The 23,107-nt window shown below is 41.7% G+C and overlaps 1 protein-coding gene across 6 annotated transcripts in view; it reads left to right on the plus strand.

The window, feature by feature from the left end:
- The window catches only part of BBS5 (Bardet-Biedl syndrome 5), a 51,045-nt gene that overhangs the window by 9,018 nt on the left and 18,920 nt on the right, over window positions 1-23,107 (plus strand). For 2 of the 6 annotated variants that reach the window (XM_053596274.1, XM_053596272.1), the window contains exons 2-7: window positions 638-790; window positions 5,413-5,499; window positions 14,002-14,084; window positions 19,967-20,032; window positions 20,905-20,954; window positions 21,088-21,215. In XM_053596274.1, the coding sequence (XP_053452249.1) occupies window positions 14,006-14,084; window positions 19,967-20,032; window positions 20,905-20,954; window positions 21,088-21,215 (323 nt within the window). In that variant the 5' untranslated portion in view covers window positions 638-790; window positions 5,413-5,499; window positions 14,002-14,005. Of the gene's footprint in view, window positions 1-637; window positions 791-5,412; window positions 5,500-11,099; window positions 11,291-11,394; window positions 11,557-14,001; window positions 14,085-17,277; window positions 17,409-19,966; window positions 20,033-20,904; window positions 20,955-21,087; window positions 21,216-23,107 lie in introns of those variants that run through there. The other 4 variants (XM_053596270.1, XM_053596271.1, XM_053596275.1 and 1 more) reach the window with 3 other exon arrangements.

Genomic DNA, 23,107 nt, shown 5'->3' on the forward strand with positions numbered 1-23,107 from the left:
GGGTTGGAACCCGCCAACCCTGGTGCATGTGGCTGGCGCCAGACTTTCAATCTGGTCAAATTAGAAACAAATGACTACTAATGGAATCACTCTAGTTCCGTTCACCACTGAGTTAAGGGTGCCAAGCCTGATTTATTAACACAAACAAAATGCACCATCACAGCCACAAAATAAAACAATTATAATAATTGTAATAAAAAGATAATTAAGGGCGGCGCCTGTGGCTCAAGGAGTAGGGCGCCGGTCCCATATGCCTGAGGTGGCGGGTTCAAACCCAGCCCCGGCCAAAAATCACAAAAAAAAAAAAAAAAAAAAAAGATAATTAAAAATTTTTTCCCTTTATTTATTTATTTATTATTATTATTTTTTATTGTTGGGGATTCATTGAGGGTACAAAAAGCCAGGTTACACTGGTTGCATTTTTTAGGTAAAGTCCCTTAAGATAATTCAAATTCTTTTAAAAACTTATTTATTAATTTTTCTGTTCAATATAATTTAACATTTAATGATATATGTGACTGTTGATCTTTTGTTTTTTTTTTTTAGAGAGCTGTGGTCCCCTTTATTACTATACAATTTCTTTTTTTTTATTTTTTATTTTTTTTTTATTTTTATTTATTTATTTTTGTTGTTGCAGTTTGGCTGGGGCTGCGTTTGAACCCGCCACCCTCGGTATATGGGGCCGGAGTCCTATTCACTGAGCCACAGGCTCCGCCCTATTACTATACAATTTCAAAAGCAGGACCTATACTCTGCAATACCGCCCACGCGTGAGAACTTCACACAACAGGTGAGTCTCAGTTTAGTTTTTTATTTATTTATTTATTTATTTATTTTTTAATTTCAGCTTGCTTGTTCATTCTTCTTTGTTTGAAGTACTCTTTTTTTGTTGTTCATTTTCTTCTTCCTCTGGCGATGCTCTGTCCCACTGTTTTTGATGTTAGTAGAGACGGGTGACTGTTGATCTTTTTAAGAATATTTTCTTTGCAAGGTCAAATTTTGGACAGGCATAGTTTTAAGTCTTCTTCTAAGGATTCTAGCCATGATCAGTTTGTGTTTTTAATATTATTCATTCTAGAAAAGCTCACTTCACACAAATATGACATTGAGAATGGAAGAAGTATTTCTATTGGTTTTTTTCTAATACTTGGAAATTCACCCTTGAGAGATAAACAAAAGGTTGTAATATATATGGCTGAATTTTTTTTTTTTTGAGACAGTGTGTCATTTTGACCCCCTGGGAAGAGTGCCTTAGTGTCATAGCTCACAGAAACCTCAAATTTTCAGGCTCAAGTCATCCTCTTGCCTCAGCCTCCCAAGTAGCCGGGATTAAAGGCACCTGCCCCAACACCCAGGTATTTTTAGAAATGGGGTCTCACTCTAGCTCAAGCTGATCTTCAATTCCAGAGCTCAAGCAATCTACCTGCCTTGGCCTCCCAGAATGCTGGGATTACAGGTATGAGCCACCATGCCAGACCAATTGCTGAATATTTTAATTGCAATCCTGTCATTTCTTTCTTTTTTTTTTTCCATTTCTTATTGCTATTAACTCTTCCTCTTCACAATGTTTAAATTTACTGATGTGCACACACTTAAAACAAAGGGATTTCTCACCCAGTCTAGAGATGTTAAGTGTAGATGCAGGAAGATATTTTTCCAAATTTGTGTACAATAAATCTAACGTTTGTAAAATTTGTTCAATAAGATTTTTATCTAGTTTACATCATTTCACTAGTTCAAACATTTCTTTCGTTTTTTTGCAGTTTTTATCCGGGGCCGGGTTTGAACCCGCCACCCCCGGTATGTGGGGCTGGCACCCTACTCCTTGAGCCACAGGCACCACCCAAGTTCAAACATTTCTATTGCATTTTCTCTTTTAATCTTTTCCTCCCAGAGTAGCAATTTTTTTTTCTGAAAGCATTGATTTTATTTGTACATATGAGAATATTTTCATGATTTCCCTGCCATACTCTTTTTTTTTTGGAGAGACAGAGTCTCACTTTACTGCCCTCGATAGAGTGCCATGGCGTTACACGGCTCACAGCAACCTCCAACTCCTGGGCTTAAGCGATTCTCTTGCCTCAGCCTCCCGAGCAGCTGGGACTACAGGTGCCCACCACAACGCCTGGCTATTTTTTTTTTTGTTGTTGTTGTTGTTGCAGTTTGGCCAGGGCTGGGTTTGAACCCACCACCCTCGGCATATGGGGCCAGTGACCTACTCACTGAGCCACAGGCGCGGCCCTTCCCTGCCATACTCTTAAGAGTACTCAAACACTGAACTGAATCTGCAAGAAATGCAACTTTATTATACTAAACCTTGTCACAAAGTAAATTGTCTAATTTAGAATGTTGCATTATTCATTTTTTATTTTTTGAGACGAGCCTCATTCTGTCACCCTGGATACAGTGCCCTGGCATCATAGTTCACAGCAACCTCAAACTCCTGGGCTCAAGAGACTCTCCTGCCTCAACCTCCTGAGTAGCTGGGACTACAAGCTCTAACGCCCAACTAGCTTTTCTATTTTTAGTAGAGACAGGGTTTCACTCTTGCTCAGGCTGGTCTTGAACTCCTGAGTTTAGGCAATCCACCCTCCTCAGCCTCCCTGAGTGCTGAGATTACAGGGTGAACCACCAAATCAGCCAGAAGGTTGCTTTTTTTTTTTTTTTTTTGAGACAGAGCCTCAAGCTGTTGCCCTAGGTAGAGTGCTGTGGCATCAGAGCTCACAGCAACCTCCAACTCCTGAGCTCAAGTGAGTCTCCTGCCTCTGCCTCCCAAGTAGCTAGGACTACAGATGCCTGCCACAACGCCTGGCTATTTTTTTTTCTTTTTGGTTGCAGCCATCATTGTTTGGCGGGCCCAGGCTGGATTCAAACCCACCAGCTCAGGTGTATGTGGCTGGCGCCTTAGCTGCTTGAGCCACAGGTGCCGAGCCCATTTTTTTTTTTTCTTTTTTGAGACAGAGCCTCACTTGGTCACCCTGGGTAGAGTGCCTAGGTGTCATAGCTGACAGCAACCTCAAACTTTCAGGCTCAAGTGATGCTCTTGCCTCAGCCTCCCAAGTAGCTAGAACTACAGGTGCCTGCCACAATGCCCAACTGTTTTTTTAGAAATGGGGTCCTGCTCTGGCTCAGGCTGGTCCCAAACCTGTGAGCTCAGGCCATCCACAGGCCTTGGCCCCTCAAGTGCTGGGATTACAGGCGTGAGCCACCAAGCCTGGCTGGAATGTTGCTTTTTTTTTTTTTTTTGAGACAGAGTCTCACTATGTTGCCCTTTGTAGAGTGCTGTGGTGTTACAGCTCACAGCAACCACAAACACGCCTGGGCTTAAGCGATTCTCTTGCCTCAGCCTCCCAAGTTGCTGGGACTATGGGCAGCCAGCACAATGCTCAGCTATTTTTTTTGTTGTTAGTGTTGCAGTTGTCATTGTTATTTAGCTGGCCAGGGCTGAGTTCGAACCTGCCAGCCTGGGTGTATGTGGCCAGCACCATAATCAGTGTGCAACAGGTGCCAAGCTGGAATGTTGCATTTTTTAAAAGGTTGATAGCCAGACACAGTGGCTTACGCCTGTAATCCTAGCACTCTTCAAGGCCGAGGCGGGTAGATTGCCTCAGATCAGGAGTTAACGACCAGACTGAGCAAGAGCAAGAACCCTGTCTCTAAAAAATAGCTGGGCGTTGTGGCGGGCACCTGTAATTTCAGCTACATGGGAGGGTGAGGCAAGAGAATCACTTGAGGCTAGGAGTTTGAGCTTGCTATGAGCAATGATGCCATAGCACTCTATTGAGGGCAGCAAAGTGAGGCTCTGTCTCAAAAAAAAAAAGAAAAAGAAAAGGTTGATACTTCTTCCTTTAGTTCATAAAATCTTGGTAGATGTCTCCTCGAGATAATCATCTCACTTCTGCATGCAATAAGAGCTACATATTAGAAGCATCCATTGAGGAACATAATTCTGTGAATAATCTTGATTGCAATGGCCTGTTTTTTATATAATTTTAATAGTGACATCTAGGACCTTTTGTAATTCAGGCACTACTGATTTTGACACTAGTATTTCTTTGTGTAGAAAACAATGAGTAGGGCGGCTCCTGTGGCTCAGTCGGTAGGGCGCCGGGCGCTGGCCCCATAACCAAGGGTGGTGGGTTCAAACCCAGCTCCGGCTGAACTGCAACCAAAAAAAAAAATAGCTGGGCGTTGTGGCGGGCGCCTGTAGTCCCAGCTACTCGGGAGGCTGAGGCAAGAGAATCGCCTAAGCCCGGGAGTTGGAGATTGCTGTGAGCTGTGTGATGCCATGGCACTCTACTGAGGGCCATAAAGTGAGACTCTGTCTCTACAAAAGAAAAAGAAAACAATGAGTAGAAATAATTTTTGGATTTTTTTTGTACAAGTGTAACAAATCCTTTTACATCTCTGGACATAGATGGGGCTCCATCCATACAAATATTTATTCAGGAATCTCAAGACAAGTTATTAGAGTTAAAGTAATTATCAATCAAATAAAAAATACCTTGGCCCTTTGTTGTTGTTTGGCATGGTTGCCAAAATAAAAACTGTTCTGTGGTTTCTTCTTAATAGACAAATCTACTAAATGCTAAAAGTTGGGGTTACCACTTGTATCAGTATATTCATCCACCTGAATTGCAAACATGCTTACTTCTTTGAGGTGAGATATTACCTGGATTTCTGTATTTTCAGATAAATCCTTAATACACCAAGAAATTGTAGTATTGAAAGTGGAATTTTTTAAATTTCTTTTTTGTATTGTTCTCCAAACACTGTTTTCACAATTGCATAGAAGGCTGGTAAAATAACGGATTCTATAATTGTATGAGATTTCATTTTCCTAGCTATGGTTTCTGCAGCTGCATAACTTACCTTCTTATGCTTTATCTGATATCATTACATATTTGGCCCATATTTTTGCTTGTTTAGTATTTTTTTGTTTTTTTTTGTAGAGACAGAGTCTTACTTTATCACCCTCAGTAGAGTGCCGTGGCACACAGCTCACAGCAACCTCCAGTTCCTGGGTTTAGGTGATTCTCTTGCCTCAGCCTCCCGAGTAGCTGGGACTACAGGCACCCGCCACAACACCTGACTATTTTTTTTTTTTTGGCAGTTTTTTTGGGCCGGGGCTGGGCTTGAACACACCACCTCCACCACCTCCAGTATATGGGGCGGGTGCCCCACTCCTGTGAGCCACAGGCGCCACCCCTGGCTATTTTTTTGTTATAGTTCAGCCGGGGCCTGGTTTGAACCAGCCACCCTTGGTATATGGGGCTGGCACCCTACTCACTGAGCCACAGACACTGCCCTTGCTTGTTTAGTATTACTAAGCGGTAAGTGGTTTGAAATATCCCAAGAGCTTTTCAGACTAGTGAGAATGTCTGGATTGTAAATGTCTCTTTAATTTTCTAGGAACCACAACTTCATTTGCTAATGTTTCACCACAAATTATGCGTGTGGGTCATGGTGGATTTCCTTTACTACATCTGAAACCAAATGGTAAATAATCCTTATTATATTGACAATTAATTGTTTTTAATTTAGTTGCCAATATTCTAGATGAAATAGTATTTGATACACTAATGTCATCTTCTAATTTTTTGTTTCTTTACTAAAAACTTGTCTATTTTAATTGAACGCTATGCAATAAAAATTAAAATGCCAAATCAAGGGTGGCGCCTGTGGCTCAGTGAGTAGGGCGCCGGCCCAATATGCCGAGGGTGGTGGGTTCAAACCCAGCCCCTGCCAAACTGCAACAAAAAAATAGCCGGGCGTTGTGGCGAGCGCCTGTAGTCCCAGCTGCTTGGGAGGCTGAGGCAAGAGAATCGCTTAAGCCCAGGAGTTGGAGGTTGCTGTGAGCCGTGTGACGCCACGGCACTCTACCTGAGGGCGGGACAGTGAGACTCTGTCTCTACAAAAAAAAAGAAAAAAAAATGCCAAATCAAAAAGCATACAAATAAGTTAAAAAAATACTTTTAAAAAAGAAATATAGGTATTAATTAAATACACTTGAAAATTTTTTCAAAACTAGGATTTGCAAGGTAATTGTGTCCAACTACTTCACTATTTCAAACCTAGGCAGAACTGTACAACTCATTTGGTACAAACTACATCTCCTGACTATTTCAGGAACAAGTAGGGATTGCTGAGTCATTTGGCTTCCTTCACTACACATGATTTCCACACATATCATTGATGTTCATCAGCAAATCCTTGTCAAATCATGCCGTCTATGGATGTATGGACATGTTAGGAAACCTTATTTTTCAAAGCTACACCCCACCCACTTTATCTTTTTTTTTTTTTTGAGATAGTCTCACTCTGCCACCCACAGTAGAGTGCAGTCTCATCTTAGCTCACAGCAACCTCCAACTCTAAGTGATCCTGTTGTCTCAGTCCCCTAGTAGCTAGGACTAGAGGCACCTGCCATTACACCCCGCTAATTTTTAGAGACTGGGTCTCGCTCTTTCTCAGGCTGGTTTTGAACTCCTGCCCTCCAGCAATCCACCCGTCTTGGCCTCCCAGAGTGCTAGGATCACAGGTATAAACAATTGAGCCCAGCCGCCCCACCCCTTTTAGAAATAATACAGTGTTTCTTATTATAAAAATAAAATGTCTATTTATTATAACAATAACATATTCATATAATCATTTGAAGAGGTTTTAAGTTTGATATGTGCACTTATGGAGTTTTGAACTTCTTTCAAAAATAATTTAATTAATGATCTTTAAAAATTTTTTTTTTTTTGAGACAGAGCCTCAAGCTTTGCCCTGGGTAGAGTGCTGTAGCATCACAGCTCACAGCAACCTCCAACGCCTGGGCTCAAGCGATTCTCCTGCCTCTGCCTCCCAAGTAACTGGGACTACAGGCACCTGACACAAGGCCCGGCTTTTTTTTTTTTTTTTTTTTTTGGTTGCAGCCGTCATTGTTGCTTGGCGGGCCTGGGCTGGATTCGAACCCGCCAGCTCAGGTGTATGTGGCTGGCGCCTTAGCAGCTTGAGCCACAAGCACAGAGCCAATATTTTCTTTTTTTTTTTCTTTTTTGCAGTTTTTGGCCAGGGCTGGATTTGAACCCACCACCTCTGGCATATGGGGCCAGTGCCCTACCCCTTTGAGCCACAGGCACCATCCTTTTTCTTTTTTCAGTTTTTGGCTGGGGCTGAGTTTGAACCCGCCACCTCCGGTATATGGGGTTGGTGCCCTACTCCTTTGAGCCATAGCCGCTGCCCAATCTTTAAAATTTTTTATGGCACACCTAAGATCATCTTAGGGCAGGCACACTGGTTGAAAATCAGTGCTCTGTGATATCCAGGAATATATTCTATAGAACATCTCGTGTATAATGTTTCCTTTTATTTTGCATAAGCTTGAAGTCTTTAAACAGATCCCACACTGCTTTATAGTACGAAAATACGCCCACTGTGGTGGCTCATGCTTATAATCCTAGCACTTTGGGAGGCTGAGGAAGGAGAATCCCTGAGGAATGAGTTTGAGACCAGCCTGAGAAAGAGCAAGACCCTCTCTCTACAAAAAATAGAAAAAATAACCAGGTGTGGTGACATGCACCTGTAGTCCCAGCTACTTAGGAGGCTGAGGAAGGAGGATCACTTGAACCAAGGAGTTTGAGGTTGCAGTGAGCTATGGTTATGTTACTGCACTCTAGCCCAGGTAACCAAGTGAGACCCTATCACAAAAAACAAACAAACAAAAAAATCTTTGTTCCAACAAAGAAACAAAAGATTCAATAAATTCTGCATTTCAGTAAACACATTAAATCTTTAAATAGACATTTTTGTAGTCTCGTGAAAACTCTCATCGCTTTCTTCTTTTTTTTTATTTTCCTCTTTTTTCTATTTTAAAACAATGTGCAATAAACATTACTCCTGGATTTCTAGTCTACATTTATTATCCTCACATAGAAGTTAAGGACTAGGGCGGCGCCTGTGGCTCAGTGAGTAGGGCGCCGGCCCCATATGCCGAGGGTGGTGGGTTCAAACCCAGCCCTGGCCAAACTGCAACCAAAAAATAGCCGGGCGTTGTGGCGGGCACCTGTAGTCCCAGCTGCTAGGGAGGCTGAGGCAAGAGAATGGCGGAAGCCCAAGACTGGAGGTTGCTGTGAGCTGTGTGACGTCACGGCACTCTACCCGAGGGCGGTACAGCGAGACTCTGTCTCTAAAAAAAAAAAAAAAGAAGAAGAAATTAAGGAGTAGGTCAGAGTTAAGTTATACATCAAATACTTGGAACAGCTCCATATGACTACTTCTCCCCTAAAGGATATTTGCTTAGCAGTTAGACTTGGAAAGTGTTCTTAAGTGCAATAATTCTGTTCTAAGATAGAAATATTTTTAATTTAATTAATTTCTTTTTTTTTTTTTTTAGAGACAGAGTCTCACTTTATTGCCCTTGGTAGAGTGCTGTCCCATCACAGCTCACAGCAACCTCCAGCTCCTGGGCTTAGGCGATTCTCTTGCCTCAGCCTCCCCAGTAGCTGGGACCTCAGGCGCCCGCCACAACGCCCGGCTATTTTTTGTTGCAGTTTGGCAGGGGCCGGGTTTGAACCCACCACCCTCGGTATATGGGGCCGGCACCCTACTCACTGAGCCACAGGTGCCGCCCAATTTATTTATTTATTGAGACAGAGTCTCACTTTGTCACACTTTGTCGCAGAGTCTCACATGGTGAGTACCGTGGCCTCAAAGCTCACAGCAACCTCAAACTCTTGGGCTCAAGAAATCCTCTTGTCCCAGCTTCTTGAGTAGCATCTGCTACAACCCCCAGCTATTTTTAGAGATAGGGTCTTGATCTGGCTCAGACTGGTCTTGAACTCCTGAGCTCAAACCATCTATCCGTCTCTGCCACTCAGAGTGCTAGGATTACAGGCATGAGCCACCAATCCTGGCCTAGACATATATTTAAAAAAAAACATAAAATAACAAGTGTTGGCAAGGTTGTAGAGAAAATGGTTCTCTTATACACTGTTTTGGGGAATGTAAAATGGTGCAGCCCCTGTGGAAAATAGTATAGAGGTTCCTCAAAAAATTAAAAATAGAACTACCATATGACCCAGCAATCCTACTTCTGGGTATATATCCAAAAGAATTGAAATGAGGATCTTGAAAAGATATCTTCACTCCCATGTTCATTGCAGCATTATTCACAATATTCACAATAGTCATTCTTTTTTTTTTATTTTTTTGAGATAGAGTCTCACTTTGTCTTCCCTGGTAGAGTGCTGTGGTATCACAGCTCACAGCAACCTCAAACACTTGGGCTCAAGTGATTCTTTTGCCTCAGCCTCCCTACAGGTGCCCACCCACAATGCTGGACTATTTTTAGAGATGAGGTCTGGCTCTTGCTCAGGCTGGTCTTAAACCTGTGAACTCAGGCAATCCACCTGCCTGAGCCTCCCAGAGTGCTGGGATTATAGGCGTAAGCAACCCTGCCTGGCCCGACAATAATCATTCTTGACACATTCAGATTATTGGCAGATTTCAGCTCCTTGCATCTTCAGGACAGAGGCCTGTGGTACTAAATTTCGTACAATAGCCCCTGGCTTCTTCAAGGTAAACGGGAGAGTCCTTCTCATTTTGGCCATCTTATATTGACCCCTATACCCAATCATGGGAATGACATCTTATCACCTTTGCTATATATTATGTTGGCTATAAGCAAGTCACAGTTTCCCACCACACTCAAGAGAGGGGGAGTATATACGGACATGAGTCACGGGAGGCTACCTTAGTATTTGTCCACTGCATATTCCTTTGTCTCCATTTCTCTCCTCAATCCGATAAAAGCTCTTTGAGGCTTTTCACATTAGTATCCCCAGTATTTACACAGAGCCTGACACATAGCTCTAGATAATTTTTTTTTTTTTTTTTTTTTTTGCAGTTTTTGGCCGGGGCGGGACTTCAACCCGTCACCTCCAGCATATAGGGCTGGGGCCCTACTCCTTTGAGCCACAGGCGCCGACCTCTAGACAATAATTTAAAGCTATGGTTATCAAACTTTGGTCTCAGGACCCTAATTTAAAACATTACCTTAGGAAAAAACTCTTAAAAACATTGAGGACCTGAAAGAGTTTTTGTTTACAAATGTTATGTTTAATGAGATTTCTTTGTTTAAAAAGTAACAATAATTCATTATTCATTAACATATGTAACACTTTAAAATTAATTATATTTTCAACAGATTGTGAGAAGTGTAGCAGTGCTTTATGTTTTGACAAATCTTTTTTTTTTTTTTTTTTTTTATTGTTGGGGATTCATTGAGGGTACAATAAGCCAGTTACACTGATTGCAATTGTTAGGCAAAGTCCCTCTTGCTTGACAAATCTTTTTAATGTCTTAATAAAAGGCAGCTGGATTCACGCATATGCTTCCACATTCTATTACACATCATATAGCCCCTGGGAAACTCCACTAAATTAAAGTTAAAAAGGCAAATAATGTCTTCACATTATTATGAATATAGTTTGACCTTGTGTGTCCCCTGAAGGGATTTTGCTGACTCCTAGAGGGCCTCAGCTCACTCTTTGTGAACCATTGATTTAAATAATTGTCATGTGATGAGAGAAGCACTTTGATTTATTCAATAAGTATTTATTGGGTCTTATTCTGCACTAGGGATTGCTCATAGTGGTTAAACAGATAAAGCAGGTGCCTGTCCTCGGGTTGTTCACAGGCAGGGATAAAAAGATGAAGGAAATAGTGACAAAGGGCAGGTGATACAGAGATCTGAGGAAATAGATTCCCCACAAAGAAAGTGGGCCCTCCAAAGGCTCTGAGCCCAGTCTGGCTGGAATGTAGCCAAAAGGAGGGAGGGCGGCTAGAGTTTGGAGAGGTGGAAGGGGCAAATCGAGAGAGGCTCAAGTCAGGAATTTGACATTTTAAGTCCATATGTCTAGCCCGTGCGAAGAAATGGTGAGAGGAGTGGAAAAGCTAAAGGATGTCTGCGTGGGGGCAAGGAAGGTCGCCCTAAGGTCAAGTGACACTCTGCTCGGCCCGTGTGGCTCCGCGGCTCGAGAGTCGCTGCCAAACCCCCCGCTTCCTGGCTCAAACCGGCTTAGGGCGCGAAAGGGCTGGGGGAAGCGCGCCCGGCAGCTCGGGGAAGCTTGGGTCTCGGCGCCCGCCGTAGCCGCCCAGACAGAGGCGGCCGGTTGCCTTGGAGCCGGCGAGACGCAGGGGGCCGCCTCCGCTGTACAGAGCGCCGGCCGCGGGCTTCCGTCACCATGTCGGTGCTGGACGCGCTTTGGGAGGACCGGGATGTTCGCTTCGATGTGTCCTCTCAGTGAGTCTCCAAAGGTTCCCAAGGGCCCCGCGGGGGGAGCTCGTGTCCCTGGCCAGGGTGGGAAGAGGTTTGCTCCAGTCTTCTGGCCTCGGTGACCTCAGACTGGCGGGGCCTTTGCGGCCTTCCGGAGGCCCGCGCCACAGCAAGAACGCGTCTAGATTACACCCGTTTGGACCCGGGGCTGTCTTGTCCCCCATCCTGGCCGGAGAGACCTCTCAGGAACGTGAAAGTGAACATGGCCCGGACCAATCTGGCTGGAATGTCCAGTACGCCAAGTGGGGTTGGGATTTCAGTTTCGTGTGGTGGAAGGAACGTAGGGCAGGGACTCAGGAAACTAGGGTTCTAAAACTAGGTCTAGAATAATGGCCCCTCTTGTGGGCCCTTGGACAAAGGACTTCATCATTCTAAACTCGAGGCTCATCATCTGTAAAACGAGGGAGATGGTAGTAAGCAGTCTTCAAACTTCCTAACCACACAGACTTTATGTTCATAGTAAGTTATTCACCTAAATCGCCAAGAAGGAGGAGATGTCTTTTGGAACCTCAAACAGAAGCTGTATTTTTGGAAAATATGGTTAGAAATTTCCTGCCCAAAAATCTAAGGGGGGAAATGGCCCATTGGGGTATTAGGTATAGAAAATGTTAAAGGTAAGGTTCATGGATTGATGGGGTGGAGCTTCTTAGCCACTTCTTAACGTTCCTTATCATGGACATTACCTCCTTAGATGGAAAAATGAAATATTGAGGCATCTCCCAGGCTTAGTTGTGGCTGGATCTAATACTAAAATGATATTAAATCTTTTTTTTTTTTTTTTTTTTTTTTGAGACAGAGCCTCAAGCTGTCACCCTGGGTAGAGTGCTGTGGCATCACAGCTCACAACTACCGCCAACTCCTGGGCTCAAGCGAGTCTCCTGCCTCTGCCTCCCAAGTAGCTGGGACTACAGGTGCCCGCCACAATGCCCAGCTATTTTTTTTTTGGTTGCAGCCGTCATTATTGTTGTTTGGCCGGCCCGGGCTGGATTCCAACCCACCAGCTCAGGTGTATGTGGCTGGCACCTTAGCCGCTTGAGCCACAGGCACTGAGCCGATATTAAATCTTTTAAGAAGTTAGGGAAAGGAGTTTGTAAAATTACAAACCATAGTTATTACATACATTCTAGCCTTTTTTAAATCATTCTTGGAGATTTATTAATCCAAACAAAAGTCCATTTCATGACCATTTCTAGTTCATTAAATATTTATCAACTATTTACTATGTGCTAGTTTCTGTGCTGATAGCTAGAGAAACAATATAGTAGATTCTGTACTGTACCTGATTTTCATAGACCAGACATGTACCACATGTACGTATCAGTACGGTAGGCCTGGTTTCGTATGTTGACCACCTCCGTATGTTGACCAGTTTGTTACAGTCTCTTGAGTGGTCAGCTTACAGAGGTTCTACTGTAAGAGGAAGTGATATTTGTACCTCCTGGTGCAGGAGAGATACAATAGACAATGATACTACATGAGGTAAGTACCATTCCAAAAAAACACAAAGTTGGAAACCATAGAAACAGAACAGTTTATTCTGCTTGGGGAACACCTCAAAGAAATAATATTTTAGTTGGCCCCTGAAGGATGGATATGACTTTGTCAGGGTAGACAGGAGGAGAGTATCCCAGGAAAAAAGAAAAGGACTGGGCACCTGTAGCTCAATAGTTAGAGTTCTGGCCCCATGCACCAGGGCTGGCAGGTTAGAACCCGGCCTGAGCCCGTTAAACAAAAAAAAAAAGAAAAGAAAGAATTAAAAACACATTACAAGCAGAATGAGGGAGATAAAACTTCACTGGCTAGAAGGCAATCTGGCAGGGAGAGGTTGAAGATACAAATAGAAAGATGAATTAGCCAGATTGTGAATTTTTCAGCTGAGGATTTGACTTCACCTTCTAGGTAGAGGGATGGCATGGAAGGCTTTTAAGCAGGGAAATGATATGGTCACATCTGTATTTTCAATAGGTAATTGAGTTGGCTCGGTGGAGAATGTATTAGAAGGCTTTATTAGATATTATATTGCTAGTTTTTTTTGTTGTTGTTGCAGTTTGGCTGGGGCCGGGTTTGAACCCTCCACCTGGATATAGGGGGCCGGAACCCTGCTCACTGAGCCACAGGCGCGCCGCCCTGGTTTTTTTTCAACACTATAGAATGTATTCTATCAATCAAGCCATTCTTCATTCTTTACTTCCTTTGTCTCATGTATCTATTTATTTGCCAGGTGCTGAAGATACTTTTTAAGTAACTCTTCTTTAACCTTCCCTGCCATCATTGGCTGATGTCCTTTCCTCTGGGGTTCTCCACTATCCATAGGATAAGGACTATACCTATCAGATGGGCATTCAAGGTTCTCTATAATTTGGCTCCTCCTTAGTTATCCAGAAGGATTTCTCTCATTTCCTCAATATGGACCTTCTTCCCTAGTCTTCTCACATGCCCTTTTCATTTCTTATTCCTGGTCTTTAATCATGGTCTCTCATCTCTTTCCCCTTTATTTCCCCCAATCCTACTCCTCCTTGTAGCCTGGCTTACTGCAAGTGGCTGTGGTTACTCCAGGCCCCACTGATCTCTAGATTCTTGAGGTTTGTGAAAACCTTATTTTTAAATGTGTAAGCATTTGGTACAGTATAATTTATACTGATGGCTGCTATAGCTTAAAATTAAAACTTTTTTTTTAGGCAAATGAAAACAAGACCTGGAGAAGTCCTTATTGATTGTTTAGATTCGATTGAAGACACCAAAGGAAATAATGGAGATAGAGGTGACTATATTTTTTAATGCACTACATATTTTGGTTTGATTTACAAATGTTGAATCATATTAGCTGGAGAATATATGAAACAGTATCATATGTAAATATAATTGTGACAATGGGAAAGTGAATGCCACATAAGACTTTCTCAGACTTAAACAGAAGAAAAGGTAGATATTGAGCCTGTAGCCAGGGAACACAGGCCCTCTTTCAGCTTTGGTCCTTCAATAAGTCCTTATTCTAACATCATCTTTATCCAGTGTGTCTGTTAAAATTTCAGGAGTTGGATGGGCATGGTGGCTCATGCTTATAATCCCAGCACTTTGGAAGGCCAAGGCAGGAGGATTACTTGCAGTCACAAGTTTGAACCAGCTTGAGCAACATAGTGAGACCCCAATTTCTGGGGGAAAAATTCACTCTAGGAGTCCTGTTTGCAAGAGGCCTGGGATAGTTCTGATCCTTGAATCTCTCACCCAAAAAGGCCATGAGGTAGTGGAATTTAAGTAGGTCACAGCTGTGGTACCTCGAACCACACTTCCTGTTAAGAATGCCAAGAGTAGTAATACACAATTGCCTAAGACTGACACCTGGAGATAGACACATGGGGAGGAAACTTAGTGCTGTATTATGAAGGCTATTTGTAGGTCAAGTGATAGAAGTCCTGTGAGTGTTCTCTTGTCCCTGAAGACCAACACGGCTAGACTCAAGAGTCCCTCCCCAACCAAATTCCCCAAGGCTGGAACTTAAAGTCTAGGCTACAGACAGCAGTTGTCTGTGAAGCCAATGAACAGCCATCAGCAGGTCTTGGAAGGATGATTATGTGGGAGATGAGTAGTGGCAGCTTATTATATCCAAAAAGCTGTTGATAGAGGAGAGGAAGTTTAGGGGAGAGTGACACAGACCTCTTATTCAAAGAGGAATAAGTGGGGAAAGGGAGCGGAACTCATGTAGATAAGGGGGATCAGTAAATCCTAGAGAAGGAATAACAACCTGTATTGGTAGGACATGCTCACTGTGGTCTTTTAAGTGGCCATTTGCTCTCAAGGCCTTTTTTCCTGCTCTGCTCTGGGGTGGTATGCAAGTAGCAGATCCTGTTGTAAGCCTTTTTTCTCTGAGGCAAACTTGTCACCACCAGCTACAGGCAAATCTTGTTAATAGCAAGGGCTCATCCTTAAAGGAATACTTACATCACATTTCTGAAATGCTTCCTGGTGTTGATGTGGCCAGGTGAGAGTGGATTACAAAGATCTAGTACAGGGGTCCTCAAACTGCGGCTCGCGGGCCACATGAGGCAGTGTGATTGTATTTGTTCCCGTTTTGTTTTTTGACTTCAAAATAAGGTATGTGCAGTGTGCATATTAATTTGTTCATAGTTTTTTTTTTAAACTATAGTCCGGCCCTCCAGCGGTCTAGAGACAGTGAATTGACCCCCTGTTTAAAAAGTTTGAGGACGCCTGATCTAGTGCAAACATTCTCTGCTAGTACTTTGGAATAGGCCTGCAAAAAACCTCCCTAGCCAAAAATCTTCATCATAATGTCAGAAATCCTACTAATAATAAAAATAACTGCCTGTGTACATATACCTCAGAAACCTTTGGTCAAATGAAATTTTACAGGGTTGTACAAGGTTTCTGGGTGATAGGAGGAAGAAAAGGGAAGGGGAATCCTGCTTTCTAGCCATCCTCCTCCCCGTCTTTTCCGCAATTGGAAAATGACCAGTTTAAGACATTGCCAAGTTCAGGAGCCCCTGTGTTAAAACTATAAATACCCCCAGAAGATTAGCACATTTAATTCCTCTTCCAACTGTAAGTACCCTGACTTAAAATTATCAGATTAGGTTTGCATACTGAAGCTGTGTAAGAATGAAACAGGGACAGCCATGTTTCAGTGTTTGAGAGATTAGTAGAAACTGGGACAACCATATTTTGGTATTTGGGAGATCAGAGAGAAAAGTCCATGCCTGAAACCCTGGGTTTAGAGCCTCAGGATGGGGCTTCAGCTGCAAAGAGACAACATAAGAATCTAAGAGACTCGTAGGAGACACACCAAGAGCAAAACAAAAGGTAAACAGAGTTGGTTGGTGGTTTTATAAGGTAAACTGTCCCCACTCCATAACTTCTCCTGGGACCCTCTGATAGAAAAAAAAAGAAGCAAGCTTGGCGCCTGTGGCTCAAGCACCTAAGCCGCCAGCCACATGCACCTGAGCTGGTGGGTTCGGATCTAGCCCGGGCCTGCCAAACAACAATGACGGCTGCAACAACAACAACAAAAATAGCCAGGCGTTGTGGCGGCCTCCTTAGTCCCAGCTACTTGGGAGGCAGAGGCAGGAGAATCACTTGAGCCCAAGAGTTAGAGGTTGCTGTGAGCTGTGATGCCACGGCACTCTACCCAGGGCAACAGCTTGAGGCTCTGTCTCGGAAAAAAAAAAGAAGCAATGTCGTGAGCTCATATCCCATCTGTAGAGAAAAATGGCTCAGTAAAATAGCATAAGGAAAATACATATAAGCCAATGAACATGTCTATAATTAAAAAATAAGTCATACAAGAGAGTTTGTAAAGGATTAAGTTATTTTTTAAATAAATTATTATTTACTACTAATAAAAAATAAATAATAGGCTCGGCGCCTGTAGCTCAAGTGGCTAAGGCGCCGGCCACATACAACAGAGCTGGCGGGTTTGAATCCAGCCTGGGCTTGCCAAGCAACAATGACAACTACAACCGAGTGTTGTGGTGGGCACCTATATCCCAGCTACTTGGGAGGCTGAGGCAAGAGAATCGATTAAGCCCAGGAGTTGGAGGTTGCTGTGAGCTGTGATGCAACAGCACTCCACCCAGGGTGACAGCTTGAGGCTCTGTCTCAAAAAAATAAATAAAATAAATAAAATAAATATAGATAATTATTATGTATTTTTTTCAAATGAGGAAACTGAGGAACAGAGAGGTTGGTTAACTTTTCCAAGGTCACATAGCTAAGTGATGAACTAAACTGTCTACATTGCTTTCTAAACTGCTGAGGTCACAATCCTCAAAAATTTTCAGTCTTCTCCAATTCTAACGCTGAACCCCGACCCCAACTCTGCTGCTTCCATTTCTAATTGATCTAAGTCTGGATTTATTTCTCTAGCATTTGAACTTATAGCTTGTCCACAAACAACTTTTCTTGTTCATGCTGCTGTCTTCCATTTGTCCCTCCTCATCTAGTACCCTTCTCCACCCTTTTCCCTTTGCTCTGGGCAGATGACTTCTGTAGAATACATCAAAGGGTTCCTGTGCACTTTAGCTCCAGTTTTAACAGCCCATGACAGAAGATCAGAGGGAGGCAGGAGCACAAGGTCTGGTATTTATGAGTTCTTTCCCAGTAAGAGTCTGGCTGTCTCCCCCCTCAAAGCAGTCAAGTGAATGGGGCCCTTGTTCCTTCCAGATTTTGTTCACTGCTCCCTCTTGTCCTTTTGGGCATGAGGTGGTAGCAGGTCGGCCTACTCACCTATAGTTCCCAACACCATCCATACTTTTAAAATAAGGCCTTTTGCAAATAACCTCAGTTATTGTAATTTGAATGTGCCATCTTTTTTCTGTTGGATCCATGACTAATAGGTGTAATACTAGTCTTCTGTGATCTTGTGTGAACCTTACACTCCAGCATGCTGGGTTACTTACTGTGAAATAGACGTATGCTGTAATTTTTCATAATCTCCCTGGAGAATGCCTTCCCTTTTTTTTTTAGAGCCTCTTTTTCTATTCTACCCCATTCCAATATTCATGTAGGGCTAATTTCCGATTTTAGACATTTGACAGGTTTTCAGAGAGGAAAGAGTGTGACTTGGCTATAGATTATTCATCAAAAGAATTCTGTGATTATAATTTGTTAGAGAAATAATGGATTAAAGTTAAGCGAGTTTAATATTTCAGGATACCTCAAATCTATACTAATATGCTAATTTCATTGTATATCTGTAATTTACCTAGTTTATCATGTGCAGATTTATTTTACTTTTTTTCTTCCTTAGAGCTACTAGTACACAACATACTTTGAGCAGTGAAGTATCTAACTTGATATTTCAGTGTAAGAACATCAGTCCGGGGCTAAGAAAGAAAAATACAATGCTGGGAGCAGTGGCACACGCTTATAATCCCAGCTGCTTAGGAGGCTAAGGCCGGTGTATCACTTGAGCCTAGGAATTTGAGACCAGCCTGTGCAATGTAGTAAGACCTCAAAAAGAAAGGGAGACAGAGAAAGAAATAAAAGAGAGAGAAAGAAAAGTACAAAGCCTCCAAGCTTAAAATAGACTTCACCTTGCCTGTAGTCCCAGCTGCTGGGGAGGCTGAGGCAAGAGAATCGCGCAAGCCTGAGAGTTAGAGGTTGCTGTGAGCCGTGTGACACAACGGCACTCTACCCGAGGGCGGTACAGTGAGACTCTGTCTCTACAAAAAAAAAAAAAAAAAAAATAGACTTCAGCTTGGCCATACCTTCACATGAGCTAAAAAGTTAGCTCACAGCAAAATTGAATGTATAAGTAATGGCTTTTTAAAATGAAAACTGCTAGCTCGACACCCGTAGCACAGTGGTTATAGCACCAGCCACATACACCGACGCGAGTGGATTCGAACCTAGCCCAGGCCAGCTAAAGAACAATTGACAACTGCAACAAAAAATAGCTGGGCATTGTGGCAGACGTCTGTAGTCCCAGCTACTTGAGAGGCTGAGGCAAGAGAATCGCTTAAAGCCAAGAGTTTGAGGTTGTGAGCTGTAACGCCACAGCACTCTACCGAGGGTGACATAATAAGACTCTGTCTCCAAAAAAAAAAAAGAAGAAAACTGCTAAGAGAGCACTCACATGGCAGAAGTTATTATGTGTGTCAAAGTACTTGGAAAAGTATGATTTCAGCTGGGCACAGTATTTCATACCTGTAATCCCAGTACTTTGGGAGGCCAATAGTACAAGAGAATGGCTTGAGGCCAGGAGTTTCCAGCCTGAACAACATAGTGGGACTCAGTCTCTACCAAAATCCTTAAAAATTAGGTGGTGTGGTGGTGCATGCCTGCAATCTTAGCTACTTGGAGGCTAAGGCAGGAAGATCAGTTGAGCCCAGGAATTTAAGGCTACAGTGAGGTATGATGACGTCACTACACACCAGGCTGGGCAACAGAGTAAGACCTTGTCTCAAAAAAAAAAAAAAAAAAAAAAAAAGCGTGGGCGGCGCCTGTGGCTCAGTGAGTAGGGCACTGGCCCCATATGCCAAGGGTGGCGGGTTCAAACCCAGCCCCGGCCAAACTGCAACAAAAAAAAAATAGCCGGGTGTTGTGGCGGGTGCCTGTAGTCCCAGCTGTTCAGGAGGCTGAGGCGAGAGAATCGCGTAAGCCCAAGAGTTAGAGGTTAGAGGTTGCTGTGAGCTGTGTGACGCCATGGCACTCTACCTGAGGGCAGTACAGTGAGACTCTGTCTCTACAAAAAAAAAAAAAAAAAAGCATGATTTCAGTGAATGGCTTTGTAATTACCCCATATTCTTTTTTTTTTTTTTTTTTTTTTTTAGAGACAGAGTCTCACTTTATGGCCCTCGGTACACGTATGACCTCAGGCAATCCCAGAAAAGCTGACAAAAAATTAGTGTGTACAATTCCTTCCTCAGTTTGAGTCAAAGCAAGATTTTGTCAGAGAATACCTGTATCAATTCTAAAACTATCGGATTTTGTTTCTCTAGGATTCTAAATCATATATACCTTACATAGGGTAGCTATGCACAATACATATTTTTAGTTAATAAATATGTAAAATATATCTGTGCATGTTGCTGCTAACACTGGGCTAGAAGTTCCATATCCACCTCATTCATTTCTGAGAATATAAGTCCTTACTTAAGCTAACCTATTTTTTTATTTGTTTGCTTTTAGGTAGACTCTTAGTAACAAATTTAAGAATTATCTGGCACTCTTTGGCATTACCCAGAGTCAATCTTTGTAAGTATCTTTGTTAGATAACTCTAAAGAAAAAATCCTTTGTCAAGGTGAACTTAACATTGTAGCTTTCTGTTGTCGTCGTTGTTGTTGTTTTTGTTGAATCATTGAGGGTACAAAGAGCCAGGTTGCATTATTTGCATTTGCTTGGTAAAGTCCCTCTAATAATAGTGTCCTGTCCCCAAGTATGTCACACACTGTAGGCCCACACCTCCCCTTTCCTCTCTGCATTGTAGCTTTCCATACCAAAAAGCTATACCATGAAATATATGGAAATATTAAGTTGATAAAAAACTTTAGACTAACCACGGACGCATTATAATACAAAAGAAATCGTTTTTTGGTCTGTTCATTTTGTGTCTTGGACATATGTGAGACTAGGGGGTTGACCTTGATTTTGCTTATCTTTGGCAATGTGCTATAACTTGTTTCAAGTTATCCCAAAGAAGGAAAATCTAAGCTCTAATAAAGTACAGTTTTTCATTGTGATAAATTTTGTTTCCCTTAATTTATAAATTTCCTTTAGATTATCCAACTAGACTTTTAATTTCGATACAGTAGTAATAAAATGTTCAGTAAATAATGCCATATACGTTATAAGGAAGCAAACTTCCTTTTTCCATGTTATATTTTTATTTGTTTAGAGGCAGAATCAACTGTCTAGGTTTTTTTAAATTCTTTAACTTAAGTTTGTAGTTATTTCATAAAACTTTTAAAAGTTCTATGTATGTTTAATTTTTTAAATTGTTAAAAGTTATGTATATAAAAAAAAGTTCTATATATCTCCAGGTGCTTTTTTAAAAAGTTCTGTATATATGATTTTTTTAGAAAAGCATTTTTTCTCAATTCTTTAAATTCTTGCTTTTGGATTTTAGCTATCGGTTACAACTGCATATTGAATATTACAACAAGGACTGCTAACTCTGTAAGTCTAAAAAATCTTATTGAAATACATATGTAGTAAAGAAACATTAGATATTTGAGGTTAATGTTTGTGTTCACTATAAATGCAGAATTGCTCTTAAAATCTGAACTTTTAAATAAATTTGTCCTTACAGAAATTACGAGGCCAAACTGAAGCTCTTTATATTCTAACAAAATGTAATAGCACTCGTTTTGAATTTATATTTACAAATCTGGTTCCTGGAAGTCCTAGACTTTTTACTTCTGTGATCGCAGTACACAGGTACAGTAACATTTTATGGATCACTGAATATTTTTAGATTATTTTGTGACATAAAAGTTTAGAAGAAAAGTTTAGAAGTACTATCTTTATCCAAGCTCTGTTACAAATATCCTGAAGATATTTAGAAGAATACATTTCATTATTCTTTAAAAAGCACTTTAAAGGTTATTTATAAAACACATAAAACTACTAAAGATTCATAAAAATTTCTACTGAAGATTGGATTAAATTAGCTACCAAAGTAGGTAAAGTGAAATGAAGAATTCATTCAATGTAGATAATTTAGTTGGATAACTCAATTAATTAATTTTAAAGATCGTTTTTTTAGCAGTAGAGAGCATGTTTGGGTATTTTCCCTGAAAAGTCATTTTATTTTGTTTTTTGGGGGGGGTGTATTGGTGTTTGCTAAATTCTTCTCTTTTCTTTTCTTTTTTTTTTAATTCTTCTCTTTTCAATATCTCTGCTTTTTATAAAAAGCTTTGCTAAAATGACAAGATATATTTGTCTAATTTGTATTTCTTTTATTACTAGTGAAGTTGAAATTTTTCATGTATTTCATAGATTTGGAGGCAGTTCTTTTTTTTTTCCCTGAAACAGAATCTCACTTTATTGCCACCAGTAGAGTTCCGTGGTGTCACAGCTAACAGCAACCTCAATCTCTTGGGCTTAAGCGATTCTGTTGCTTCAGCCACCCAAGTAGCTGGGACTACAGGCACCTGCCACAAAGCCTGGCTATTTTTTGTTATAGTTGTCATTGTTGTTCATCAGGCCCTGCTCTGATTCGAACCCACCAGCCCCAGGATATGTGGCCGGTGCCTTAGCCACTGAGCTACCAGTGCCGAGCCTTGGGGGGAGTTCTGTTGTATTTGCTTTTATTTTTATTTGTTTATTTATTTTGAGAAAGAGTCTTGCTGTGTCACCCTGTGTACAGTACTGTCATGATAGCTCACTGCAGCTACAAACTCCTGGGCTCAAGCAAGCTTCCTGCCTCAGCCTCTGAAGTAGCTGAGATGAGAGGCATGTACTGTGACACCTGGGTAATTTGTCTGATTTTGTAGAGATGGGATCTTGCTCTTGCTCAGGCTGGTCTTAAACTTCTGAGCTAAAGCAATCCGCCTGCCTTGACCTCTCAGAGTGCTAGGATTACAGGTGTGAGCTACCATACTTGGCTGTAAATTTCTTAATTATATCCATATGTGTTATATATTGCGAATGTTTCCTTTTAGGTTCTTAGCTTTTTATTTGATCTTTAATTTTATTTATGATTTGATCTATATAATGGTTTAATTTTTTAATGAGATATGATTCACATAACATAAAATTTGCCATTTAAAAATATAGTTTGGGCTCAGCCCCATAGCACAGTGGTTACAGCACCAGTCACATACACCGAGGCTAGCAGGTTCAAACCTGGCCCGGGCCACCTAAACAATGACAACTGAAAACAGAAAATAGCCGGGCATTGTGGTGGCGCCTATAGTCCCAGCTACTTGGGAGGTTGAGGCAGGAGAATCGCTTAAGCCCAAGAGTTTGAGGTTGCTGTGATCTGTGACGCCACGGCACTCTACCAAGGGCAACATAGTGAGACTCTGTCTCCAAAAAAAATTTTTTTTTAAATAAAGAAATAAAACTACAGTTTGGTAGTTTTAGTATATTCACAAGACTTTGCAACTGTTGCCACTATTCAATTCCAGAATATTGCCATTACCCCCAAATAAACCCCAGACCTGTACCAGTTACTCTGCATTTCCTCCTCCACATAGTGTCAGTAGGTTACTAAGATAAATGTGTGGGTACTGCAATAAAATAACAAAGTCTACAGAAATCTGTAATCACCAAGACTCACTAAAAAAAAAAAAATACAGGGCTCGGCGCCTGTAGCTCAAGCAGCT

The sequence above is a fragment of the Nycticebus coucang genome, chromosome 7, assembly GCF_027406575.1.
Source record: "Nycticebus coucang isolate mNycCou1 chromosome 7, mNycCou1.pri, whole genome shotgun sequence".
NCBI lineage: Eukaryota > Metazoa > Chordata > Mammalia > Primates > Lorisidae > Nycticebus > Nycticebus coucang.